The sequence below is a fragment of the Musca autumnalis genome, unplaced genomic scaffold, assembly GCF_047663935.1.
Source record: "Musca autumnalis isolate F117 unplaced genomic scaffold, ASM4766393v1 scaffold_5, whole genome shotgun sequence".
Lineage (NCBI taxonomy): Eukaryota > Metazoa > Arthropoda > Insecta > Diptera > Muscidae > Musca > Musca autumnalis.
In genome coordinates, this window is record NW_027412088.1 from 93285322 (window position 1) to 93312348 (window position 27027).

The 27027-nt window shown below is 34.9% G+C and overlaps 1 protein-coding gene across 1 annotated transcript; it reads right to left on the reverse strand.

Annotated features, from left to right (window-relative positions):
- Positions 1–1151: 1151 nt before the first annotated feature.
- On the reverse strand, positions 1152–25275 carry LOC141406703 (uncharacterized). The gene is made up of 4 exons (XM_073992629.1): positions 25063–25275; positions 24559–24659; positions 24323–24479; positions 1152–1755 (listed from the first exon to the last, which is right to left on the reverse strand). Exons 1-4 carry the CDS (start codon positions 25196–25198, stop codon positions 1643–1645), a joined length of 507 nt encoding a protein of 168 aa, XP_073848730.1. The 5' UTR covers positions 25199–25275; the 3' UTR covers positions 1152–1642.
- Positions 25276–27027: the final 1752 nt, after the last annotated feature.

Consider the following 27027-nt stretch of genomic DNA (forward strand, 5'->3'; position numbering starts at 1 on the left):
CGGCGCGTTTTAACCTTTCACCTTAACTTGGGTGGTGTACCGCTAACGACGTATCATTTTTAGCCACCCTAACGCCACACAGTCCTCAACACGATAACAAATCTTGACTTGGGTGGTGGATTCAGGCTGGATTAATCAGATACCTAAATTACAGATTCAATTTCTAAATTTAAATCTTAATTATACGCCATTTTGTGGCTTCGCCCATCTTAAATATTGAGGTTGTATAGTGCACTGTATTCTTCTTGTCAAGCCCTTTTATTTGATACCCATATTGGTGGGATTGATAAAAAAAATTTATCAGCCATTTGGTAGCGGCGGCCATCTTAGATTTCAATTTTGCATAGTAAATTGTATTCTACTTGTAGAGACCTTTCATTTGATACCCATGTTGATGGGATTGATAGAACCTAAGTTATCCGCCATTTTGTAGAGGCCGCCATCTTGGTTTTTAATTGTATATAGTACATTGTATTGTACTGGTTGAGCACTTTCATTTGATACCCATATTGATGGGATTGATAAAACCTACGTTATCCGCCATTTTGTAGCGGCCGCCATCTTGGATTTCAATTTTTATAGTATATTGTATTCTGCTTGTTGAGCCCTTTCATTTGATACACATATTGATGGGATTGATAAAACCTACATTATCCGCCATTTATGTTTGAATAAACATAATTGTATTGTCACCAAAATCCACAGTGTATACAAAATTTCAGATTAATCGGTTGACAGGAAGAGGGTGAAATTTGAATTACTAAATTTGACCCAAGAATAAATAATAAAACAAACGGGGTGAGCTAAATAAAACCATTTAAAAAGGGTCTACACATGACATTTTTCGAAATTTGCTACCATAAAATTCTTCTTTTCATCGTAAACGTGTAATAACAATGACCTACGAGAGTTCTGAATTCTTTTTATCTACATTTTGATTCAAATTTGCTCTATTTTAGGGGATTTTCAAAATGTATTTATGTTTTCCTGAGAAAAATTTTAGAACGACCCCATTATATATTTTTTTGACATTCATGCATTTATCTTATATAAATATGCCTTGGCTTAAACATTTAATTTTATTTACCTATATAATTAAAACAATTATTTATTACATTTATATTCATTTTATTTATTCATTGTTTTACTTTTTCAATTTTCGTTACACGAAAAATGGTCAATATTTCGGTCAGTCGTGACAAAATAATTCATTAATAAAATATGTATAACAATAATTCATTATGTTTTGTATAAGTCATTTAAATGCTATATGTATCATAAAGATTTGGATAATAGGTAGATGTCTTGGTTCTGTAAGAATTGTATTCAATTTCAATATATTTTTAATTTGGCTTGTGATTTTTTTTTTTTCTGTTTTATTCTTAAATAAACTTGTTGATAATATTATTTTGTATGTATGTTTTTTTGCCATATATAAAAATTATTTTTCCAAGTGTCATTTCAGCACTTTTTACAACTTTTGACTATTAGAAATTGTCAGTTTTTTTTGGAATATATTCACATGCTTTTCACATCTTTATTTTGATGACAAATAATTTCATTTTTGGTTCGGTGGTTTCCAATATTGCAACAAACTGGACGGCACTGTTTTAAGGGGACAATCGCGACCAGCTTCCGGATTTTAAACACCTGTTCCATTATTTTCATCTACCAAGGCAGTTTCGTGATTTTCTTCTGGATGTTCCATATTGCGATACAGTCTATATACTGGATAGAGAAATAGCGCTGTTAATGCTGAAAAATTATAGAAAATATAAAGGTTAGATTAATTCAATCGAATTTATATGTATCTTCATTGTATAATAATTAATTCATGAGAAGCAACAAGTATCTTACTTGTATCAGTCGGCTGTGCTGACCGAGATATACCCTCAGCCACTGACAAAAAAAAAAAAAAAACCAAACCAAACACAATAATTATGTCGTATATAAAATATAATGATTTTGTATCACGAGTTTGCTTTAAAATCTGTATCCGTAATGTGGGGCTATATCAAATCATTGACATATACCAAACATTTTTAGTAACAAAACTTCTTCATAAAGGACTCGAAATATTAAATTACGTTAAACTAAGTTTGAAAGAAATTTTTGAAAAACGTTTAAGAGTTAGTTTAATATGTGTTTAACCCTTTCGGTGCTTCTTTTTTGTTTTTGATCTGAAAAATATATTTTTCCAATTTTATATATACTTAAGCCCACTATATGAATAATCAAAACTAATTTTTTAACATTTTGTTTGGAAAAGTGGTTTTTGGACACTATGCCATATGGCATAGAATGTATTTAAAGGAAAAAAAAAAACAAAACTAAAATAGTCAAGTTTTTAATTAAATTTCATCTTATAGAAGACCAGGAGGCCTTATAGAAGAGGAAGAGGTCTTCTTATAGAAGAGCAGGACGTCTTCTCATAAAAGAGCAGAAGGTCCTCTCATAGCAGGGCAGGATGTCTTCTCCTGGAAGAGCAAAAGGTCGTCTCATAGAAGGACAGGATGTTTTCACATAGAAGAGCAGGACGTTTGCATATAGAAGGGCAGGAGGCCTTCTTATAGAAAAACTGGAGGACTTCTTATAGAAGACCTGAATGTCTTCATATAGCAGATCTGAAGGATTTCTTATAGAACACCTGAATGTCATCCTATAGAAGGGCTGGAGGTCAGCTTGTAGAAGACGTGGGGCCATCTTATATAATATCTGGAGGATTTATTTTAGAAAATCTGCAAGAGTTGTTATACATCATCTGGAGGTTTTCCTATGGTGGATCTGGAGGTTTCCTTACAGAAGACCTGGAAGTCTTCGTATAGAAAGCCTGAAGTCTTCGTATAGAAGACCTGGAGGTCTACTTATACAAGATCTGAAGTTCTTCTTATAGAAGACCTGGAGGTCTATTTATACAAGATCTGGAGGTCTTCTTATAGAAGATCTAGGGGTTTTACAATAGAAGATCTGGGAGTCAAACAAAGTGAAACATTTCCGTTGGGAAAAATCTATGCCATATGGCATAGTATGAAATATAAAAAATCTGGCAGCTCCATTGAACTATATTTCGGATCTTTTTTTTCGTTTTAATTATTAAGGCAACGATTATCTACTAAATTAAATACAAAAAGTTAACAAAAAAATATTTTTGTTAATAAAATATATAAAATTATAAGGTGGTATTTTCATGCAAATTTTAAATCGAACGAGGAGCGCTTGCTCTTTGAGTCATAACAATGTATAGGGTCCACCAATCAAAAATTTTTGTCGAATTATTTTTAGATAACACTTCAGGGAAAAATACAAAATTATTAAAAAAGGAGTGCCCATAAGTATTTTGCCTTAAAACGGCCTTCAAAAATTGGTTATGCCATATGGCATAGAATCCCCGAAAGGGTTAATATGTGCAATATCTAGTTTAATATGTGCCGGGAAGGTTTCGGTGCTTGGACCATTATCTCAGGAAGTATTGACTTACTCCAGAAGAAGATTGTACCGTTGAAAATAAAAGCGCTAGAACAACCTGCTGAAAAAAGAATCAAAACGATGCGAGAAGAGCTATTAAACTTCACTCTTATCGAATTTTGTGGGAGGTACCCGAAGGAGTGGACCAATATAGCCCATATTCCAACCAGATGCATGACTGAATAAAATAATATGATGTCCAAAGTCTGCACCAATCAGAAACTCCTGAGAGAATTATATTGCGGATTTGACATTTTGGTTGGTGCCGTCACGGTTCCTTGGAACATTAAGGCCAATATCTCAGGAAGTATGGACTTGCGCAAGAAGGAATAATACGATGTGCAAAGTTTGGACCAAATCGATTGCTCCTTCGAGAGTTACCGTTTACACCATTTTACAGACAAATTTTGAACTTTTGTGGGCAAGGTACCCGAAGGAGTGGACCGATATTGCCCATCTTCGAAGTTAAACTATGTTTGGACATAGTATTTCGATACCCAAAATTTAGTTCAAATCAGTTGATCCGTACGAGAGTTATCGTGCGCACCAGCCAGACAGACAGACTTACGGACGGACGGACATGGCTAAATCGACTCCAAATTGTCTGAAACGAATTTCGTCTAAACATACTTGGGGCCTAAAACCGTTATTTCGATGAGACACATTTTTGGCCGTATCAAAGTGTATAAACCCTTTCTAGCCTAAAGGCTAATGGTATAAAAAACGATTCTTAGCGTTCAATATACATTGGTGAGATGATCCTTATTTAGTTGGATTCTACATTTACTTTCACAGGAATATCGTGAAAAGGGTGGTTTAATCACAAATCGAGAGAAAACTAAAAAAGACCAGTTGGCTTCAACCCATTTTTACCCATTTTGTAAAATAAATATAGACACAGCCTCCACGCAAATTATCTTTTTAAGTCAATATTTTTTGCCAAGTCTTAAAACATTTCATTTTATCCAAAAGCATTTAACTTTTATAATATACAACCACAATTCGTGAGTTATAAAACGGTAAACCTGGGCTTCAACTATGTTAAATTTTCAAAAATATTGCCCATATACCCTCCAAAATCAGATGGTATATTAAATTTGTCATCGAAATAATTGTAAGGACCATGTGCAGTACACATTAGGGCTACAAAAACAACACATCAATACTCATGTCCTAATAACAAAATCGCGTATTTTAGGTAGTTTCAGTGAAAATGTTGCGGTTAGTTAAACAAATTAACTTTGACTTATGTAGAATGGTCCCGTATAAAAAATAGGTTATGGTTCGATAAATAATATGTTATATTAACTGCAATGGAAAACTTCTATGCAATCGGCATGGGAACTTTTTTAACACAGGGGAAAAGAGACACTAAATCTCTTTATAATTTTCCAAGCTCTATGTGGTGGTATTTTTTATAAATCGTAATATAACGATAAAATGCTAAATCGACGTAAATTAAGATAGAGCTTTCAGAGAAATTATATAACTCCTAGGAGTTATAAACTATGTAACTCCTAGGACTTTTGGTATCAAAGATCGGTCCATGTTTTGAAATAGCCCTTTAGAACAACACGGCAATATATTGGTATGTTGATGCTACTTGTTATTTTGTGGAGGTACAAACCATTCTCGGACCATTTTTTCGACAAAGTTTCGAAAAATTAAATTGCCAGATATCCTGTATTTGTATGCCGCCAAAAATTTTTATTTGTTCCTTGCAAAACTTTTACTCAGAAAATTGTAGGTCCAGTTTTTCCACAAAACCTAGTAAATCTTGGTCATATATATACAGTTGGTAGATGTAACTTTGAATTTTCTAACTCGCGAGACTGGAATATGGAATTTTTTGACTGAACTATCTGTAATTTGACATTTGAGGTTCTCAGTGGTCTCGAAACTTCTCCACCAAAATCGTCAATATAGGTCTATATTTTGGTATAGAACTTATATGGGTTCTATCAGATTGAAGAAATTTTTTGTTTAACTTTTTTTACCTAATTTAGGCATTTAGGGTATCCGTGGTCGAATAACAGGAAACTAGTTATTCCATTTTAGTTCAGAATATTTTATGGTGGAGGGTATGTATATTGAATCCTTGGTTTAAGTTGTGAAATCGTTTCAAAATGGATAGTTTTACATTACTTTAAACAAGTGGGTAAATAATTGGGTAGATACCCGAGTATTTACCCAAATGTTGGGTAAAAACTCTTTAACTGCCGAACCACGTGACGTAGACTGACAAAATTTGGCTCAAATCTTTCTTATGTCAGCTGAACTTCTGATATTGAAAATGGGATCTCTGGATCCATGTTTTGATATAGCCCACATATAACCGTACCTCCCGATGTAAGTGTTCTTTTTATCTATTAGCCACATTTTACAATCTTATTGACTGTAATTTGGCACAGTGAGTTCTCGATGTGTGTAAATATCCTTGCAAAAATTTGTCAACGTAGCTCCACGTTTTCTTGTAGCCCCCATACTCCCGATTTCGAGTATTTACCCAAGTAAAAACTATTTATCTGCCGAACAAATTTACTTAGGATTCAAGGATATTTTATATACATTGAGAACCCACTGTGCCAAATTACAGTCAATATGATTGTAAAATGTGACTAATAGATAAAAACATCTTAAATCGGTAGGTACGGTTATATGGGGGTTATATCAAAACATGGACCCAGAGACCTTATTTTCAATACCAGAAGTTCAGTCAAATTTTGGCACCCTACATTAATTGGTTCCGCATATAAAAAGTTTTTACCCAACATTTGGGTAAATACTCGGGTACACAGAAAAAATTACTGTACTTCAGGAATAGTATTCATAAAGTCTTGCCAAGAATCAAATTCTCCATTTCAAGAACGCCTTTCATAAAGCAAAAAAATACTGGTTTTTCAGAGAGATTAAAAAAAAACAATTTTGGCGAGTTTTTGTTCTGTTTTTGTATTGACTAACAACCACCACACACCACCAAACAAAGCAGAGACAAATTTTGCTGTTTTTTATTTATTAATTCTTTTAATTTGTATTATTGTAACTTACCGGTTCTTCTAAAGATTTTCACTGTAGTTGTCGTCGTCTTGCAAGGATAGCAGAACAATATGAACCATACATACATATGTACATATATGTTAAGTCTATTAGCACTAGGTTAAGATATTAGATGTTGCCTTTACATCAGCGACGACCACAGAAATACAACCAAAGCGAAGACATGTATGTTTTTGTTTGTTTTCATTCATTTACACTGTACGTGAGAGAGAGAAACAAATGCAAAAACAACTCAGTGGGCGCCCTCACTATACGATCTAAGCAAAGAAGCTCGCCCCTGCTTTACATTAAAGAAATTACAAATTTGTAGTTGCGAAGGTTTTGACTATACGAACTTTGTTTTTTTTTCGACACCAAACGCACTGTTGTTGTTTGGTTTGTCAGTTAACTAACAACAATTGTTGCGACAGTGGTAGCTGTTGTGTGTGTGTGTGGTTTGTTGTTAGTCTCAATGTGATGGTAAGACGATGAGACCGATGAGAATGTAGGGAATAACAGGAAAGGGATTTTGCATCACATGAATATCTTACAGTGTTTTGAAAAGATAGTGGCTTTCGTTTGGATATAAGAAACTGCACATGTATCTTATGTGAGGTACCTGTACAGTATGGAAAACCTACATCACGAACGAAAATATGTAAAAATTCTTGAAATATTTTTTTCTGTGTATTCACCCACATGTTTAAATTATTGTTAAACTCTCTATTTTGAAACAATTTCACAACTTAAATCCAGGAATTGGGTGTAAGAAGTTGTATAAGCGATTCAATATAGTAAATACCCAAATAAATACCCAAATATGGGTATTTACCCGGTATTTATCGAATAATACCCAAATATGGGTATTTACCCGGTATTTATCCAATTTACCGGGTATTTACCCACTGCCCATCTCTACGCATAGTGATAGAAGACCAAACACCAAACACCGACCGAGGTATACCCTCAGCCTGTGTGAATTGTAGGTTCGCACCGGTAGTGCCCATCTTCGAACTTAAACTTAGGTTGGACAAAATATTTCAAAGGCCAAATTTTGAAGCGAATATGATGTACCGTTCGAGAGTTATCGTGCGCTCCAGCCACTATAGATGGTGCCATAAAGGTTTTTACAGCTTTCGGACTACTTTGTCAGGAAGTAGGGACCTACCCCTGAAAAAATCGTTAACTGCCGTAATGCGGGCAGTGAATACAAGTTGTTACAACAAAAATCAAAGCGATTCGAGAGCAGGCCCTAAAAAGATCTTTTCTGAAATTTTGCGTGGGAGGTAAACGAAGGAATAGACCGATAGAGTCCATATTGTAATCTCACCTATGCTCGGTAGAAATTTCACGATGTGCAAAGTATGGACCAAATCGGTATATACCCTCGTTATTATAAATGCCAAGGGTATAAAAAGTAAAACACGTGACCCGACATTTTACCGCACTTTCGCGGTTATGTGCACCCAAGGACTTGGGGCCTTGATCTGAAAAATCGTCTTTTTGTCTGGTTCATGTTAAACCGTTAAGAATTTTGATTGACTCTCTTGTCATAAAGAACATAAATTGTGAACACATAATATCCATCAAACATCATCCTCAAGATTAAAATTCTCAAAGTCAAATTTCTTTTCAAATTTTCTTTTCGGGTTTTGATCTATAGATAACAACCCTATCTACAGTGGATCCACTTGTATGGCCAAAAATATTTAGAGTGTAAAAATCAAGCCAATGCGCCGGTTACAGCTTTGTGCTGCTGCGAAGAGTGTTTTAAGAAACCACGAGCGTAACATTCTCCCCCTTTCCCCTCTGGAGGGGATATACGTTAAGAATTGTTTTATGCTGTTAATACAAAATTTCATAAACAAAGGTCCCGATTATCTTATGATGCAAAAATAGGCTTGGGGAAACAAAACAATCTCTAAAACAACATAAAATCCAACCAATTTAGCGGATTAAAAAAATCAACATTTTCGTCTGAAAATTTATAAAAATTTTTAATATAGATCTTATAGCGCTCCTCCTGAAAGGCACCTACCGTCAACGTAAGACAAATTTGGAAGAAGATTTCTTCACCATATGTAGTGGCTGGAGAGCTCGAACCGAATACTGCGTTCGTCCACACTTTGGATATTTTAATATTTCTTCGAATATTAGATGAAATTCGAAGGTGGTGCTTATAGGTTCACTCCTTTCGGTACCTCCCCCACAAACGTTCGAAAATACTCGCTAAAATGGTACGCGCGATTTCTCATTGAAGTAGCAACCGATTTTTGTCCAAATTTAGGATTTCTAAATATCGTCGAAATTTAGTTTATGTTCAAATTTGGGCCCTATCTGTCCAATCCTTGTGGTACCACCCACACAAATGTTCAACATTTTTGTTTGGTTAAGGGTCTGTTTGAGGATCCTTTGGACATTTTTACCGAAGGTTTTTCTAGTGGCCCTGTTTAAAGCGATATTATGTTTTTCGTAGGCTAATGTGATGAAAAAGCTCTATCTATCGATATCCCCGCAAATTTTTGAGCTTTAATCCTATCCATACTTTTGTCGGTTCATACTCCCAAAATTTTGAAAACCCCCCTAAATACATAAGTTTCTTTTTTTGGGAAAAATGTGTTTCAATTCACACAGGCTGAGGGTATATCTCTGTCGGCCGACTGATAATTTTTTACTTGTTGAATATGGGTTTTCTCCATTTTGATATCACAAATTCCGAAATTACAGCTACTTCTTCAAGAATACCCTTCAAGTACCCTGTTGATGTGTAGGGGTGTCATAAGGTCCTTTTTTGGAAATTCAAACTAAATATATACGAACAGTTCTAAAATGAAATAAAATATCAATTAAAACTGGTATAAGTACATCAATAATTTCAGTGTCCACCGTTTTCATATTAAATATTGTTTATTTGTATATTATTTCCTTTCCGCATACGAAGTAGCGGGCATTTTGCTAGTACCATATAAATAAAAATCAAATATCGTTTGTTAGTAATGGCATCAGTTGAAAACGGCTGGACCTATTTTGATAATTCTCATAACCCAACTTAGATTTGTATGCAAAGAAAATTTGAACAGTCCTACTTTTACTCCGACCTTCTTCTTCTTTATTTGCACATCCGGTATTCGGATATAAAGCGATCATACAATATAATAGATATGTTCTTTATACATTTTATTTTATATACTTCATTTTATGTTATGTTAGTGATATTAGTTCTCTATTTCTTGCAGCGTGTATTAGATTTCTTTCATTACTGTATCCAGTCCAATCCTGGATGTTTTTAATCCAAGATAACTCTTTTCTGCCTCGAACTCGATTTCCTTCAACATTGCCTTTAATAATGGTCTGGGGAAATTTGTACTTATCGTTCCTCAGAGATGTCCTAGGTATGCAATTTTACGGCTTTTGACAGATTTCAGCAATTGTCGATCCAAATCCATTTTTCTTAAGACTTCTTCATTTGTGACCCGCGCAGTCCAAGGTATTTTCAAAATGCGACGGTATACCCATATTTGATTTATTTGTAGAAAGCACCTCTGGCTACCTCCACACGACGTTTTATTTCTTTTGACATGTTCCATTGTTCGTTCAACAGTGTTCCCAAGTATGTAAAGTTTTTAACGCGTTCGATTGTATCATCTTTTATTTTGAGTATTGTATTGTAATTTTGATCCTTTCTGCTGATTACCATATATTTTGTCTTCTTTGTATTAATTTTAAGGCCATATAGCTCGCTTACGCATGTAAGTCTATCTAATAGTTTTTGCAATCCTGATAGGCTTCCAGCTATTAGTGTGGTGTCATCAGCATAACGTATATTATTAATTAATGTTCCATGCACTTTTATACCTATGCGTTCAGTTTCAATCGATTCATGAAATATCTTTTGTGAGTATATGTTGAACAGTAGAGGTGATAAGATGCATCCTTGTCTGAACCCCTTAGATATTGATATTTCATCAGTTAGTTCGCCATTTACTTCTATCCGGGCTTTCTGATTCCAGTACAGGTTTTGTATGCATCTTATTTCTTTTTCTTCAATACCAATGTCTCTCAGAATAGTCATTAATTTATCGTGCTGGACGTTGTCAAAAGCCTTTTCATAGTCAATGAAACATATAAAAACGTCCTTCTGCACATCTCTACATTTCTGAACAAGTACTTGTATGCAGAGGAGGGCTTCTCGGGTACCCATAGCCTCTTTGAACCCAAATTGAGAGTTTCCCATAGCAGCTTCACATTTGGCACATATCCGTTTATGGATAATTTTAAGAAACAATTTTAGAATGTGGCACATCAAGCTAATAAGTCTGTAGTCGCAACACTTTTTTGCATTTGATTTTTTCGGTTTTGCAATAAAGGTTCAGATTAGCCAATCATTTGGATATTGTCCTGTATTATATATGTGATTAAGTAATTCCATTATCAATAGTATATTATTTCCATCTATTAATTTCAGTATTTCTGAGGGGATTTCGTCGGGCCCTGTTGCTTTCTTGTCTTTTAGAGACTTTAGAGCTTGTTCCACCTCAGATCTCGTAATAGGGGTTCCAGTGACGTCAGCATTCAAGTCGGTTATATTTTCTGATCGATTTTCATCTGTGAACATTTGTTTAATATATCTTTTCCATAAATTCTTTTTTTCAGTTGCTTCGAAGATCGGCTGGTTATTTTCATCTACGAGAATTGCTGGAGATATTTTTCTCTAAATTTCTGCCGTTTCTTTCAACTTTTTATGTAGATTGAAGTCGTCATGCATGTATTGAAGGTGTTCAATTTCTCGGCATTTTTGATTCAGTAATACATTTTTTGCAGCCCGTGTCGCAGCGCGGATTTTCTTATTAATTTCCCAATATTTTTCGTAATCTACGTTTTTATACTTGCTTCGTTCTTCTCGAAGTTTTATGATTTCATCTGTCATCCATTCCTCTTGATTTTTTCTTGTATTGTTTCCTATGGAGTTGTTTGCTACATTGCAAATTGTCTCTTTGACGTTATGCCATACATTATCCATATCGTTCACATCAATATCTTCAAGTTTATGGTTTAGGAGGTGCTTGATTTCATTTTTTGTTGTTGGATTGTTGAGTTTCTCTGTGTTCAATTTACGGGATGTTTTCTTTTTTCGGATTACTGTCAATTTTATTCGCATATTCATCATCAGTAGGTTGTGATCTGAGGGTACGTCCGCTCCTGGATAGGTTGAGCATTTTGTCACAGAGGATCTAAAATGTCTATTGATGATTATAAAATCGATTTGGTTCCATACTATGTTTCCTCTATTATCTTGTGGTGATTTCCATGTGTAAAGCCTTCGGGGATGTAATAGAAAAAGTGTGTTGGTAATAGTCAGATTATTTTCTTGACAGAACTCTATTAGCCTATCTCCTCTATCATTTCTTTCTCCCAAGCCATATTTTCCTGTTATACCATATACCTTCTCACTTAAAATTTTGGTATTAAAGTCGCCTTGAATAATCGTTATTTCATGTGATTTCGTCATTTTTATCAGTTCGTTGATGTCATTGTAGAAGTTTTCAACTTCATCGGTATTTCCATCACATGTGGGGGCATAAACTTGAATTATGTTTAAATTTAATGGTTTTCCTGTGATTTTTATCATCATTACTCTATCTGACATCGCTATCGAACCAGCTACACTATTAGCTATGTATGTCTTTTCTGACTATAATAGCTACACCTTTCCTGTGTATTCCATCCATATTTCCTGAGTGATACACCATAGCATTTTGGGATTTAATCTTTCCTCTATCTGTCCACCATGTTTCACTGACACCAAGTATATCAATTTGGAGCTTATTCATTTCATTAATGGTATTGTTCAATTTTCCAACTTCGTACAAACTTCTGACATTCCACGTTCCAATTTTCAGCTTCTTGTTGTTTTTACCTCCGGGAAAAGCTTTACCAGTTCATTATTGTGGCTAAAAAACGATTTCTACAAAAAAAATTTGAAAATCGGATCGGATTTTGATATAAGCAGATTTTGGGTATATTTGGCTAATTTGGGTATTTTGGGCCTAATATAGTTATATAAAAATCGGAACCGATTTTCAAAATAATTTGTAGAAATCGTTTTTTAGCCGCAATAATGAACTGGTAAAGTTTGTTCATCAATCGGGACATAATTGTGCCTTACAGAGAATTTTCATGAAAATGGACCTTTGGTCCCTTACAAATTACTATGGTAACAAACATCGCTAAGTTGGCACGGATTAACGTTAATCGATCACCATAAAATTTCACCATTTGGGATCAAATGGAAAAAAGTTAGGGGGTAGGAAATCCAAAAAAATATTTTTTTTTTGTTTTGGGTCACCCTAGTGATCAATTATAAAACTTACATATTGTAAAAGCTGGCAAACCCACATTAAAAGCAAATATTTTGGCAGACTTCAACCCTTGGCCAGACGAAGATTTCTACGCATGTATGTATGTGTATAGATGAACTCCTATAAATGCAATGCTTCAAATAAACATGTATGTATGTATGCGTATTTGTATAAATATGTCCATATATCAGTTATGCCATGGCTTCATACAATTCTTCAAAAAATGTGCAAGTTATGTTTCCCTCACCGAATTGTATACAATTTCCTCTAATACGATGACGACATAATGTCTTTTAGAAATTCGTTGGTAGAAAACTTACAAAATATATACTCCCTATGGAGTTCTTTATCAACATCAAACATGCTACATACATATGCTTGTCACACTAACATACATACTTACATATATAATTATGTGCATAATAGTGGCTTTTTAATGCCAAAAAATGACTTTGCCACAAAGAAAAAATATAAAACAATAGCAACAAATTTGAGTCGGCGAAAAGGCGTTTTAGATGATGATGTGTCAACTATTTGGTAAATTAATTAAATTTAAATTACCACCAATTTAAGAGGGTGATACTGCGGGGACTGCACACTCCGTGTTAAATGGGAACGAGGAAAATAAAGTTGTATGAAAATTTAAATTTTTGTATGAAATATTCTTTTACATTTTAAGATATTTGGGCTTTTTTTTGGGTTTAAAGTGAACTCTGCCAGATTTGGGACCATGAGAAGAAATAGTGAGCGGGGAAACGACGTTTTTGCAGGTAAAATGTAGAAATGAAGTACAACATTTGTAGCACATTGACGACATTATAGCATGGATGGCTCCTACTAGTATCGACAAAAAAGTTGTCAATGAAACCAAGCACAGTTGATTTTACTTAATGTATACCGCCAACATAAAAAGTTATAATGGAGCAGAAGTACCACATCTTCTTCAGTTAAAACGAGTTAAGATGTATGTATCAAGTATTTAGCAACACCAGACAATGATTGGAATCCATTTTTCCATCTCGGACTTTACATAGGAAAATATCAAGTGAAAACATGAAGTGAAAAAGTATAAAGTTTGGTGGGGCCGAAACTTTTGTTACGAAAGTATCAACGTACACAATTTTTGGTGACAATTAATCAGTGGAAAACCTAATTACCAATTACATCAAATTTCGTCCGACAGGTAGATAAAAACTTCAAAATACCAGAAATCAGTTGGCTATACCAAATGCGGATCTATGTCCGAAATTTTTAATGAAGAAGTTTTTTAACCACTTCCAACCCTAAATTCAAAATTACATAAAATTTGGTCCGAAAATGTAGACGAAAACTTCAAAATATTAGAAATCAGTTGGTACTCTTATATGGGGCTAACTGCGGATCTATGTCCGAAATTGTTGGTGGGAAAGTTTTTAACCACGTACAATTTGGCGGTACCGTTAAATGCAGGATATTCCAAAACGTGGACCTATATCCATAATTTTTAGTGAAGAACTTTTCTAGCTAATTCAAACCCTAATAATACCTAAACTCGGACTGTACCATTATATGGAGGCTATACCAAAACGTGGACCTATGTGCAACATTTTTGGAGGGGAAATTTTTTGAGTGTAGATAAAAATTTCAAAATACCTGAAATCGGGTAATAACGTTATATGGGGGCTATACCTGAAAGTGGATCTATATAGAAAGTTTTTTGTGGAAATACAAATCCCTAATTACGGTGATATTCTCCTCCATGCGAGAGAAGTTGTTGACCACCCAAAGGCGGACCTGCCTGGCAAGGAAAACTATTAATATTTTATTGATTGTACCTCCACCATAATATGGAGGGTATAATTAAATTTGTCAATCCGTTTGTAACACATCCAAAATATTAATCGGAGACCCTATAAAGTATATATATTCTTGATCAGGGTAAACCTCTAAGTCGATATAACCATGTCCGTCCGTCCGTCTGTTGAAATCAAGATACAGATCGCAATTTTTAAGATAGAGCTTTGTAATTTGGTATAGAAGTTTATATTACTCGTAGGATGTTTGGTATTTCAGACGGGCTCTATTGGTCCACGTTAGAACGGTACCACCCGATTTTGGGTATTTTTAAGGTTTTAGCCTCATTATCACACCGAAATTGCTGAAATTCGGTACTTAGCTATCGTTGGGTGCCAGGGACGTAGCCAGGATTTCATTTCGGGGGGGGGGGGCCGCCTGACCAAAATTTTGAAAGTTCATGTTAGCGAAAATTTTGTACTTAGCAATGATGTAAACCTTATTTTAGACTTATATTACTGATGAAATAATGTTCATTACTATTTTTAATTAAAACGACGTAAGACTGCTTGGCCAATTTCCGCTTGTTTTCAGAACTTTTTTTGAAATATATCAGAGTTAACATATCGCTCATTTACTCAAAGAGTGACACATCTCAAAAAACCGATTTTCGAGAAAAACGCGTTTTAAGTTGGCGATTGAAATTTGACTTCCCAACTCAAAACGATTATGACACAACAAATAAAATAACCACTTGAACCATATTTTGCAAATAGCCAGCCAGATATCAACGCTAAATTTCCGTTCATGATCAATCACGATTCGAAGTGTTTTAGTGCTTCATAAACTCAAAAAACTGTTTTGTTGAATTATGCCAAACTCGTAGAAAATTAGCTGTAACTCGATGAAGTGATATCAGCATGAAAATTTGACACAAGATAAAGTAGAAGTCTTAGAAAAAATAGAAATTGCTAATTCAGAAAACGTGTTTTTTGAGTTATGTCACTCTTTGAGTAAATGATGGATATATTAATAATCGCATATATTTTTGAGTGTATCATTTATCGAATAACTCACAACCACAGTCAATGTTATGTAATTCAGTGATATCACTTCGGTAAGACCAACGAATCGGAAACCCTTAGAAATATCTTAACAAAAAACTCCAATACACGTGTCTTCTTTTTTTGGTCTTTTATCACGCTGCGGTGTCAGAATATGGTCAATTTTTCAATTTCGAAAAGTCAGATGTTCAATCGTTGTTATTGTCATAAAGAAGCCATTTGAAGTTATTTCCCTAAATATATTTTGGTGCCCAATCGTAGATCTTATCACAAAGAATTTCTGAAAACTAATGCTGAACAATAGTGAGTCCATCCATCATGAAATTCTAGCGGGTATGTAAATAGACTAATTTTTGCGTCCAAACGTCGAACTTTATTTATAGAAATTCTGGTTTCCTATCGTAGATCTTCTCATAAATTGATCAGGAACAAGGAAATTCTGGCGTCCAATCCAAGGTATTCATAGGCATACATTATTTTATTTTTTCCCCAATCTACATTTTTTATACTATCAGCCTTTAGTCAAAATGTGCCACATCGAAATAATTATTTTAGGGCCAAAGTGTGTTTATACGAAATCTGTTTCAGAAAACTTGGAGTCGACTTAGCTATCTTCGTCCTTCTGGATGGCTGCCTGGAGAGCACGACAATTCTCGAACAGATCAACCGATTCGGTCCAAAATTTGGCCTTCGTAACGTTTTGTCCACATTTTGATAAACTTCGTAGATGGACCATATCGATCCACTCTTTCTGTAACCTTCCACAGAGTATTTAAAATTTTTTCAGAGAAGTGCAGGTTAAGGCCTCTCTGGATAATTTGTAAATATACCTGTGTAAGCTTAAGACCTCAGTAGTTGTGGCTTCACTTCCTTTATTCTAATAATTTAGTTATAAGTAAAAATATGAAATAAATAAATAAATTTGCAACAAATGTTCTCGGGGTCCCTATTACTACAGTACCATTTTTTTCAGTCCATACTTCCAAAGAAAATGGCCCGAAAGCCGTAAAGAACACCTACGGCTACCATGTGTAGTGGCTGGTGCGCACGGCAACGTTCGAATCGGATACTGCGTTGGTCCAAACACACACACAATATTTCTGCGAGCGTTATATAAAGTTCGAGGATGGTGCTTTTCGGTATACTCCTTCTGGTATTTTCCCCAAAATTTCACGAATTTTAGCTTAAGTGGTATGCGCGATTTTCTTGAACGGAGCAACAGATTTTGTCACAAACTTTGGATTAAGTAATATTTTGTACAAACTTATTTTTAGCTCAAAAACCATACTGCGGTACCTCCCTCTCAAACCTTCAAAATAGTTGTTTAATGCAGTTTAAGGTCTGTTCGAGGATCCTTAGAGATTTTTACTAAAAGTATTCCTTGTGTTTAGAACGGTATTATGTTTTTCGTGGGCAAGTCCATATTTTCTGAAAAAAACTGAAAATTATACTATGACGAACTGAAATGACTGGTGGGGGCAATATCTTTTAAAAGGAATGACTCCCAAACTAAGATCAACTTCCAAATTTCCGGTAAATTTCTTCAGGTACCTCCTCCACAACAATTCTGATCCATATCTTGTATACGCCCAAAAATGGCTACACAATTCTGAAAATCTCCTAATACATAGATTTGTGTTAAAGAATTTTGGTTGTGTAGCCGCTATTCGATCTGTCCATAGATGAAAGTTTCAGTTCCTGTCCGCAAAGCCGACTGATACTTGTTGAGATTTTGACGAAGAAGAATCTGTTTCCGATCATGGGCCTAATTACGACATTCGATTCGATCGAGTATTTGCTCGTGAATGAAAAAATCGAAATATTAAACCCTATTCGCACCACCAATCGTACATTTACTAAGGTAGATGCATTAGCAATTTGTTACACCAATGTCACAAAGTTTTACAAAAATAAATAGTTTCGTACATTTTTCTAGCACAACTTCATTCCGAAATTATTATCTAAAGTATTATTCAGCAATTTCAACAAATATTTACATTTTTTTCATAAATAAACACATAAACACAGGTTTTTATCGTTCGATTTTTTCATTCACGAGCAAATACTCGATCGAATCGAATGTCGTAATTAGGCCCCAGTTTTTTTGATTTCGTTTGTCGTCACAAAATCCTTTGCCGAAGAAGGAAAGACTATCATTTTAGAAATGTACATCCATTGAAAGTACTTCCTAAAATAAAATTCACAGAGTAATCGACAGAAAAATCCTTGAAGATGAAATTCAATGTAATTTCGAAACATCGGAAATAATACGCAATAAATAATATATATTCATTGACCTCAAGCTCAATAATCTTGATTTAATTAACATTCGAAAAGGTCGAACAAATCATAAAAATACGACAGAAAATCCGTTTTTGTACAATAGACATTTACTAATTTGTAGCAAGACACCAGTTTCAAATAACCTCAACGACGACACTGCGGTGGAACAGAAATTATATAATAAAAAATGGTTGATATAGTTTCTTTTGCGTGAATTTGTAATTGTTTTGATGTTCAAAATAGTTCATCACAAAAACGTGTTAGAGACTATATACAAACTTTTAAAACTACAAGATTAAGCAACGATTTTATATTTTATTGCTGTATTGCTCTATCACAAATTTTAAAAACTAAAGATCGCAAGAATATTTTTCTAGATGTTGTTTATGAGCCGAAGTATTGGACGTAATATGCTACAAACGTTCAAAACGTTCAAGTCAGCCTAAAATTACGATTAAACTCTTAAACAACGCCTTAAGACTTAACAACAACTATGCAGAAAATTGCTCAAAACGCCTAACTTTTTAATTATTTTTATATTTTCAAATATGTTGAACAATAAGTATACCAATGTAGTTAAATTATTCTCTATAATTTGTCCTCCAAATACTTTACATATTTCTTGAAAAATTTAAAACAGTTTAAAATTTTACTTAAAAATTTAAAAATGCGTAACATAAGCTAATATCCTATGGGAACGAAAATCATTTCGGGGGGGGGCCCGGGCCCCCCGCCCCCCCCCCCCCCCCCCCTGGCTACGTCGGTGTTGGGTGCATTTCCCCCAGAAATTTGTCGGTATAGGTCCATGCCTTCACATAGCCCCCATAGAACGGTACCTCCCGAATTTGTGTATTTTGCAGGTTGTGTTGGAGGTATAAAACTTTCACCCAGAAACTTGCCTCAGTAAAGCCCCATAGAATGGTCCCTCCCTATTTCCGGTATTTTGAAGGTTGTGGCCTCAATATTCCACCGAAATGGCTGAAATTTGGTCTTCATTTGGGATATTAAACGTTTCGTATGAACTTTTTCGGTATAGGGTTACGACTTAGTATAGCCCCCATAGAAGGTTTCTCCCTATTTCCGGTATTTTGAAGTTTGTGGCCTCAATATTCCAGCGAAATGGCTGAAATTTGGTATTTGGTTTTCATTTTGGGTACTAAACGTATAGGACCACGCCTTAGTATAGCCCCGTATAACGGCACCTCCCAATTTCAGGTATTTTGGAGGTTGTGGCCTCAATATTCCAGCGAAATGGCTGAAATTTGGTATTTGGTTTTCATTTGGGGTATTTAGAGTTCCATATGAAATTTTTCGATATAGGTCCATAGAACGGTACCTCCCGATTTTCGTAACTCTGAAAGTTGTTACGTCAATATCCCACCGAAAGACTGAAATTTGTTACTTAGTCTTCCATGTGGTTATAAAATATTCGAGAAGAGAATTATCAGTATAGAAGCGTGCCTCTTGATTTTCGGTATCTTGAAGGTATTACGAAATATCGGAAATTTGGTAATTAGTCTTCTTTGAGTCTAAAAACTTTCCGCCAGAAAATTGTTGGTATAGATCGAAGTTTTATATATGGAACGGTAATCCCGAATTTTGGTATTTGGTCTTCTTCACAAACGAAAGGAAACTAATTGTTCCATTTTATTTTAATACAACTCAAGTTTTAATACAACAACAAGTTAGGCCTGGCCTATGTCTGCAAAGCTCCATAAAAATGGCATGTTCTTTGTGGCTCTGATGGTTTTTATATCCCCAGCCTTTAGGATAAAGAGGCTATGTACACCCTGATACGATGAAAATGTGCCTTATAGAATAAATAATTTTAGACCCCAAGTATGTTTGGACGAAATCCGTTTGGAGTTGATTTAGCCGTCCGTCAGTGCGTCCGGCTGGAGCGCACGATAGCTCTCGAACGAATCAACCGACATGGTCCTAAATTTGAATGTCGTAATATTTTGTCCATACTTAGATCAAGTTCCTACATGTGTCATATCGGTCCACTCCTTCTGGTACCTTCCCAAAAATAAAAGAAATTTACTTGTGACGTTGATTATCACGGCAAGAGTGCATCGATGAAATTAAATCTTTGTATGGTGATGAAACATCATCCTATAGCACTGCTAAAGATTGGTTTAATGAATACAATCGTGGCCGACGTCGAAATAGAACTGCTGTGCCAGATAATATTGATGCCGTGGGTGAACTGATAACAAAAGATCGTCATGTGACATACCGTAAGATATAGAAACATACTTGGTCATTTCTTCCACCAGCAAACATTCGATATTGTACGAACACCTGGCCGTAAAATAGGTTTGTTCTCGTTAGATCCAGCGCAATGTGACAAACGCTCAATAAAAGGCTCGTGCCTATCGGTTCAAATAAATTTTGAAAATAATACGATGGCGGTGCTTCAAAAAACGTTTATAAGATCGACCCAAGTGACGAATCATGGATCTATGCGTATGAGCCCGAAACAAAACTGCAATCGACCGTTTGGGTCTTCAAAGACGAGTCAAATCCAACAAAGTTGTGCGTGAAAGAAGCACTTCAAAGCAAATTGTCCCCTATTAAGCCAATAGCTTATATAGTATCCCTCGTATTAAAGCTATGGTATGAAATTATTATCAGGGATGTCCATACTTTTAAGTCGATATAAACATGTCTGTACGTCCGTCCGTCTGTTGAAATCAAGACATAGCATAAAAGGGGCTATATAAGTCCAAGTTTTGATATAGGGACCATCGTTTCCGATTTTCGTTATTTTGTAGGTTTTAGCCTCATTATCACATCGAAATGGCTGAAATGTCTTCGGTGGGAGCGCTGAACCTTTCCATAGAAATTTTTGGTATTATTTTTGAAAAAGCCCCCATAGAACGATACGTTCCGATTTTCTGTATTTTCAAGGTTTTAACCATATTATCACGTCGAAACTACTGAGAATTGTCGATTAGCTCAGTCAAAATAGACATGCGTAGAAGGGGGAATTAGCAAAAATTCTCACAAAGCTGAATTTTGGTGGAGAGCTAGAGTTTACCTTTAGAAGCAACGTCCTAAAAGTTCCCATCGATCCCGTGTGTGCAAAAAAGTTATTCGGGTTCAAAGGTAATTTTTTGAGGTATTATTCAGTTTTTTTTTCCAAAAGTTGTAGAATTAATAATTGTCTACAGGAATGGTCTTTACGATTATTAAGAAAGACTTTTCATATAGGAGATATCGCGATCTAAAGGTCAAATTAAAAATTAGCTGCGTAAGTACATGATGAGGCAAACCGGTTAAAATAACCACATTATGTGTTAGGTATAGGGTTTTGGGTAGGGAAATCCCGCACCGGGAATTCTCGTTTTTTTTGGTTACGGGATTTTCCCGGGTAATATCTTTTTACATTTATCACAATTAATATTGAATGAATGAATACTTTTATACCATAGAATCAGAATTCTATTAGATTTTACAGAATCAATAAATTAGAAAAAAATTGGAAATAACTTTAATCTACAAAAGTGTTTTCAGGGAAAAACGTTATAAAATGCGCACCAAAAACATGGACTATAACGACGATTTTCTTCTGTTCCATTTAAGTGCGAAAGAATATTTTCTATTTTAAAGTCCCATTCTTATACCCTCAGCCATTGGGCTAAAGACCGGCTGGCAGGTTGGTGCGCACGATAACTCTCGAACGAAGATACCGATCAGGTCAAAATTTTGGCATTCTCGAAGGGAATAATCGAATCGACATAAAACTGGTTTCACACAAAATTCGGAAAAAAAGTAAAGTATAAGAGCTCCTCTCGGATCGATTTGAAATTTCTTCAGCAGTTTGTCTTTACGGCCCCCTTTACGACGGTATAAATTTTGTCGGGGGCAAGTTCATACTTCCTGAGATAATACCTTAAAAGCTCCAAGAGACCTTGACGGCAACAACTAAAATGGAAAATTGGCTAGATAACTCCTGCAGGATGTTTCTCATTGGTCCAAACTTTGCACATCGTATTATTACATCTAATAATGGACTATATCGGTCCAGCCCTTCGGGTACCTCCAACACAAAATTTAGGAAAAGTGCAGTTTAATAGCTCATCTCGATTTTTTTTTTAATTCGTTCCAACAAGTTCTTCCTGTTACGACCCCACCCTTCCTGAGGTAAAGGCCCAAAATCTCAAAAAAGCCTTCCGGTACCAACTACATTGGGTAGTACATAAGATAGCCGTCGAAGGGATAAATTTCCCACAGTCTCTCTTTTAAATGTTTGGCAACATATTTTGTGTGCGGACTAGTTAAAACGGTAAAATTTTTTTCGGGCAAATCCATACTTCATAAGAAATTGGCTCAAAAACTCAAAAAGCCCTTGGAAACATCAAAAATATTTTGTTTGCTTCTTTTCTTTAGGTCCGGCACTGCTGACTGATATTTTCTTACTTGTTTCAAGCAATCTTAAGAATATGAATAAACCATTCGATTTTCGAGGTCCATAAAATTTAAATTTCAGATCAATACCTTCATAGTTTGAGCCAAACCACTTTCTATCGAGCGATTTCCTTAGCTTTGAATGATGGTAATGGTCAGTGTGGGCAAAATCCAGGCAACATGGTGCATTTTTCCACATTTTTTCGTTTTTAGTGGATAGAGCGAAAACGTGTAATCCATTTTGAAAATATTGTATTTAATATAAGTAAATATGGGAAGGTAAAAAAATCACCGAAATTTTGATCCACTCTCATATTTTAGAAATTCCCGGGAAATCCCGGATTCCCGGGAATGGCGATTTTATGATTCCCGTTTTCCGGGAATGATAAAAGGCGGGAAAACCCAAAACCCTAGTTAGGTATTGCCATAAGCTTTCAAACAATATCCACTTTGCAGTAATGGGTTCAGTAGAACCGGGTTTAACCCGATTTTTAAATCTGGCTTTTCGGGTCGAATAACCGGCGAACAGGATCTGTCGCCAATGAAAATTATATTTTTTCATAATCAGCGCAATAAACCCTACATTCGGACAATACTTAAAAAAATCGGGGAAATAATTATAAAGACAAGACTTATAGATAATTTGTCTGTCTACAATATTTACTTTAGTCACTTTTTGATTAGATCAATCGTTTTCAAAAAACAAATCCAAAAACCTAAAAAACCCTTAAAATTTGACCTTTGACCCCGAATAACTTTTTTGCACACATGGCATCGATGGGGACTTTTAGAACGTTGCTTCTAATAGCAAACTCTAGCTCTCCACCAAAATTCAACTTGTGGGAATTTTTGCTATTTCAATGTCTATTTTGACTGGGCTAGGTATAAATCCACGTGGATATAAAAGTTTTATTCGAAAAATTTTCAATACTGGGCAATGTTTTGGCCCGGCCGATTTTTTTTTGCCTCATTATCATACCGGATTGGCTACAATTTCGTAATTAGTCTTTGTTGGGAGCATTTAACTTTCTTTCAGAAATTTGTCCATAATAGGTCCACGTTTTGATATAGCCCCTATTAAACCGTACCTCCCGATTTTCCATATTTTTAAGGTTTTAGCCAACCAACCAACTCATGGTGCTCTTGAAGCAACATTAAATGGAAGGTGCTTACACCTGGGAAGTTTTTGCCGATTCTGAAACTACAATGTTCATAGATGAGAAAAATCAAAAAACAAAAAAAAAATCGACGGAGCACATTTTAGGCATTTTTAGTTTTTTTTTTTTTGTTTTTAACGATTTTGCTTGGAGACCGCAACTACTATCGTAATAAGTCTCAAAAAATGTAGCTATATAAATTCTCTACAAGATTGACCTTTATGGTATTTTCGTAGATTTTACCGTTTTTGAGATATGTATATAAGTTAAAATGGGACAATGCACTGACTGTATCGTATCCTTATAAAACACTGTCATGACTACAATTTCCCAACTTAAACTTATATATCTCAAAAATGGTACAAACTAGGAAAAAGATAAGAAAGCCAATCTTGTAGAAAATTTTCACAGCTACAACATTTTCTTTAGTTCCATTCCGATAGGACGGTTGCGGTTGCGGTTTTCAAGCAAAATCGTGAAAACATAAAAAAACTACAAATGTGAACTTTGACCGCGATTTATTTAAAAATCCTTAAAGCGATTTTTCTTGTTTTTGGATTTTTCTCACCTATGAATATTGTAGTTGCAGAATCCGCAAAAACTTCCCACGTGTAAGCACCCTCCATTTAAAGCTGCCTCAAGAGCACCGTGAACTGAGAATTGTCTGTATGATTCCATGTGGATATAAAAGTTTTATTCGGTTAACCGGCCGGGACCGGCGGAACTTAAGACTTTTTCAAAGTTTTTTTTTTTCGTTATTGCTTTTACTTACATGCATATGAGACATCCAATACCAAATCCAAGAAACTGTATGGCTCATCCTCTCCATTTTTAAGGTCATACAGAGCATCTATGATGACTAAACTAACAAACATTACGAAAATCACACATTGGCCATAGACAAAGGGAACCATTAGCTCACGATTGTTCTAAAAAAGCAACAGTGAAAAAGAAAAGTTATCTACTTTAAGCAACAAAACAACGATTTTAATATCCCCTCAAACTCACCTGTACGATTCCTTTAATTAAACAAACGGAAATTATTACACGGGAAACATTGAGCAGGAGATATAGGACCAGGACAATCGTTTCGACCTGAACAAAATCGGCTAAAAAAAAACACAAACATGAATTACACCATAGATACGGTGAAGTACTGTTAAAATGATTTCAGTTCGTTTTACTTATAGCTATTGTTTCGTGTTATGTATTACTAATGTTTATTTATTTTAATATTGGAACACTGTGCAACGTATCGAGAAATCTTTTTTGATATTATTGGTTTTTTAAATGGCCGGTTGAATTTTACTGGCCGATTCGAAATCAAACCCTTTCGGATCACTACCATACTTCTGTTTTTATGAAAATTATGGAATTCACTTTTGTCTTCAGGCAAAATATTATTTTCTACACTCACAGGATTTTGGTAATAATTCGAACAGATTTGGTTACGAAGTGTCAGTGTTCCATATAACCGTAAAAAATATATATGTCTGTTATGGTATTTCCTACCGTATTTCGAGGTGTTGGCCAATTTTTGTTTGGCATAATAATCGAAATATACTGCCCCAGCAATAGCAGCGGAGGCATACAGCAAGTGAATCCATCCAATCAACAGGCTTAGTGATCTGAGATTAAGGAAACGCATTTAGTGGAGATTTTTTGACGTTATATTTTCGTGTTTTTTTTTAACAATTTCTCTTTGTTTCTTAACTAACTTCACAAATTTCGTTTATGTTAAAGTGATGAAGCTCCGTGGACGGTCGTATAAACACTGACTAACGCTTAGAGATTTTACAACAAGGATTCCCGTCAAATTGTCACACTCACAGACATACACACACACCCCCACATACATTTATGGTCGCATGGGAATTTTTGTGTTCTTTTTTTGGCGACACACATACGCACACCATTCCCGCACTATCCCCAAGTCCCATTTACTGACGCGTCAGTGATGCCATTACCCTAGAGTGTTTTATTTTGTATTTGTTTTTCATCTCTGCACGTATCCTTAGCTGCGAACATATATCCAACTTGGGGTGTAAGATTTTTTTCTTTAAGTTGTTTTTGCCATTCTCATCTTAGTAACGCTGATAAAGAAAAAGAAAATGAATTGCCATGAATCTCTAGACGGCAATATTCCTAACTATTTAACACAGAGGGTGCCGGCACACTGCACAACTGTTGCTTGAATAATATCCCCAGCATCCACATCATCATCTTCTCTATTCCTCACTACTATTTGTTTATTCATTGTATCATTGTATGCCAAAACCACAAACACAATAGGTTTTGGCATACAATGACACAATTAGAAATAGTTGTTTAGCCTTGAAACTAAATCTGTTATGAAGAACACAGGATTACATACCCTGAGAAATGTTTTCTAAAGCTTTATTCAGGAATTTGTGGATTTTGGGGCAAATGTATCTAAATCTTATGTTAAATATCAGAAAGTTTAATGCAAAAGTACAAGAAAAGAAGAGCATATTCAATGCATATCCACCCATTCTAAAAGGAGAAACCAAGCTATTTCTTTTACAGATTTAAGGCTCCCTATCATCCACTAGTGAGGCTCTATCGACAGGCATTGAATAGTCAAAGCACCAGAGTCTGGTAAAGTGGTTCGGGTTTTGGCCATCCCTTCACAGTAGCATAGTGACTCAAAATCGTTTTCATTTGCTAAAAATCTGTAACTTTTGAATTACCACAGATGACTTGTTGAGCTTTTCTTCAATTCGAATTCAATTTATACCGTCTGAGTGGTTGCATTTGCCCATAAGAACGAGAAAACCTAGGGTTGTGCATTGGGTTATCAAAATATTTTAGTTCGCTATAACCGTTTTTCTTTTGTTTTAACCACGTTCATTGGGTTGGAAGCAATAAAATAGATAAAATGAGATGTTCGTTATATCCGTTATACTTTTAAATATCATATATTAAAATATTTAAAACAGTGCTTAATTTCGTCGTTATCGGTTTGTGCTTAAAAGCGGACCTGTAAATCCTAACAAATTGTAAAAAATTCTACTCGCGGGCTGACAATTTTTGTTCGTTATGGTCGTGGTCGTTTTAAGAAAATGAATGCGTGTAAAATATTAAGAACAATTCTTTGGGTACACAAAACTCTGTTCGTTGTAAGCGTAGTTTCTTATAACCGATATTCGCTATATCCGAATTTTACAGTTTGATTCTTTGTTTTAGCCTACTTTTGCATATAAAGCATTAAAAATCAATAAAAAGTCCATAAGTCCACCGCTATTTATTTTTGCCTCAAAAACAGGCCAGATTATCTATAGTGCAATGCTGCGAACTTATATTTAAATTTCCATTTAAAATTTTAGGTTTTTGTCGGTAGGGAACAAATAGTAACAGAGCCACACTCCTGAAGTGGTTGTGAATTAGTAAGAATAATAATAGGAGAGATGTCAGCAGTTTTAAAACGAAGTCATATTATATGCCAATAATAGATTC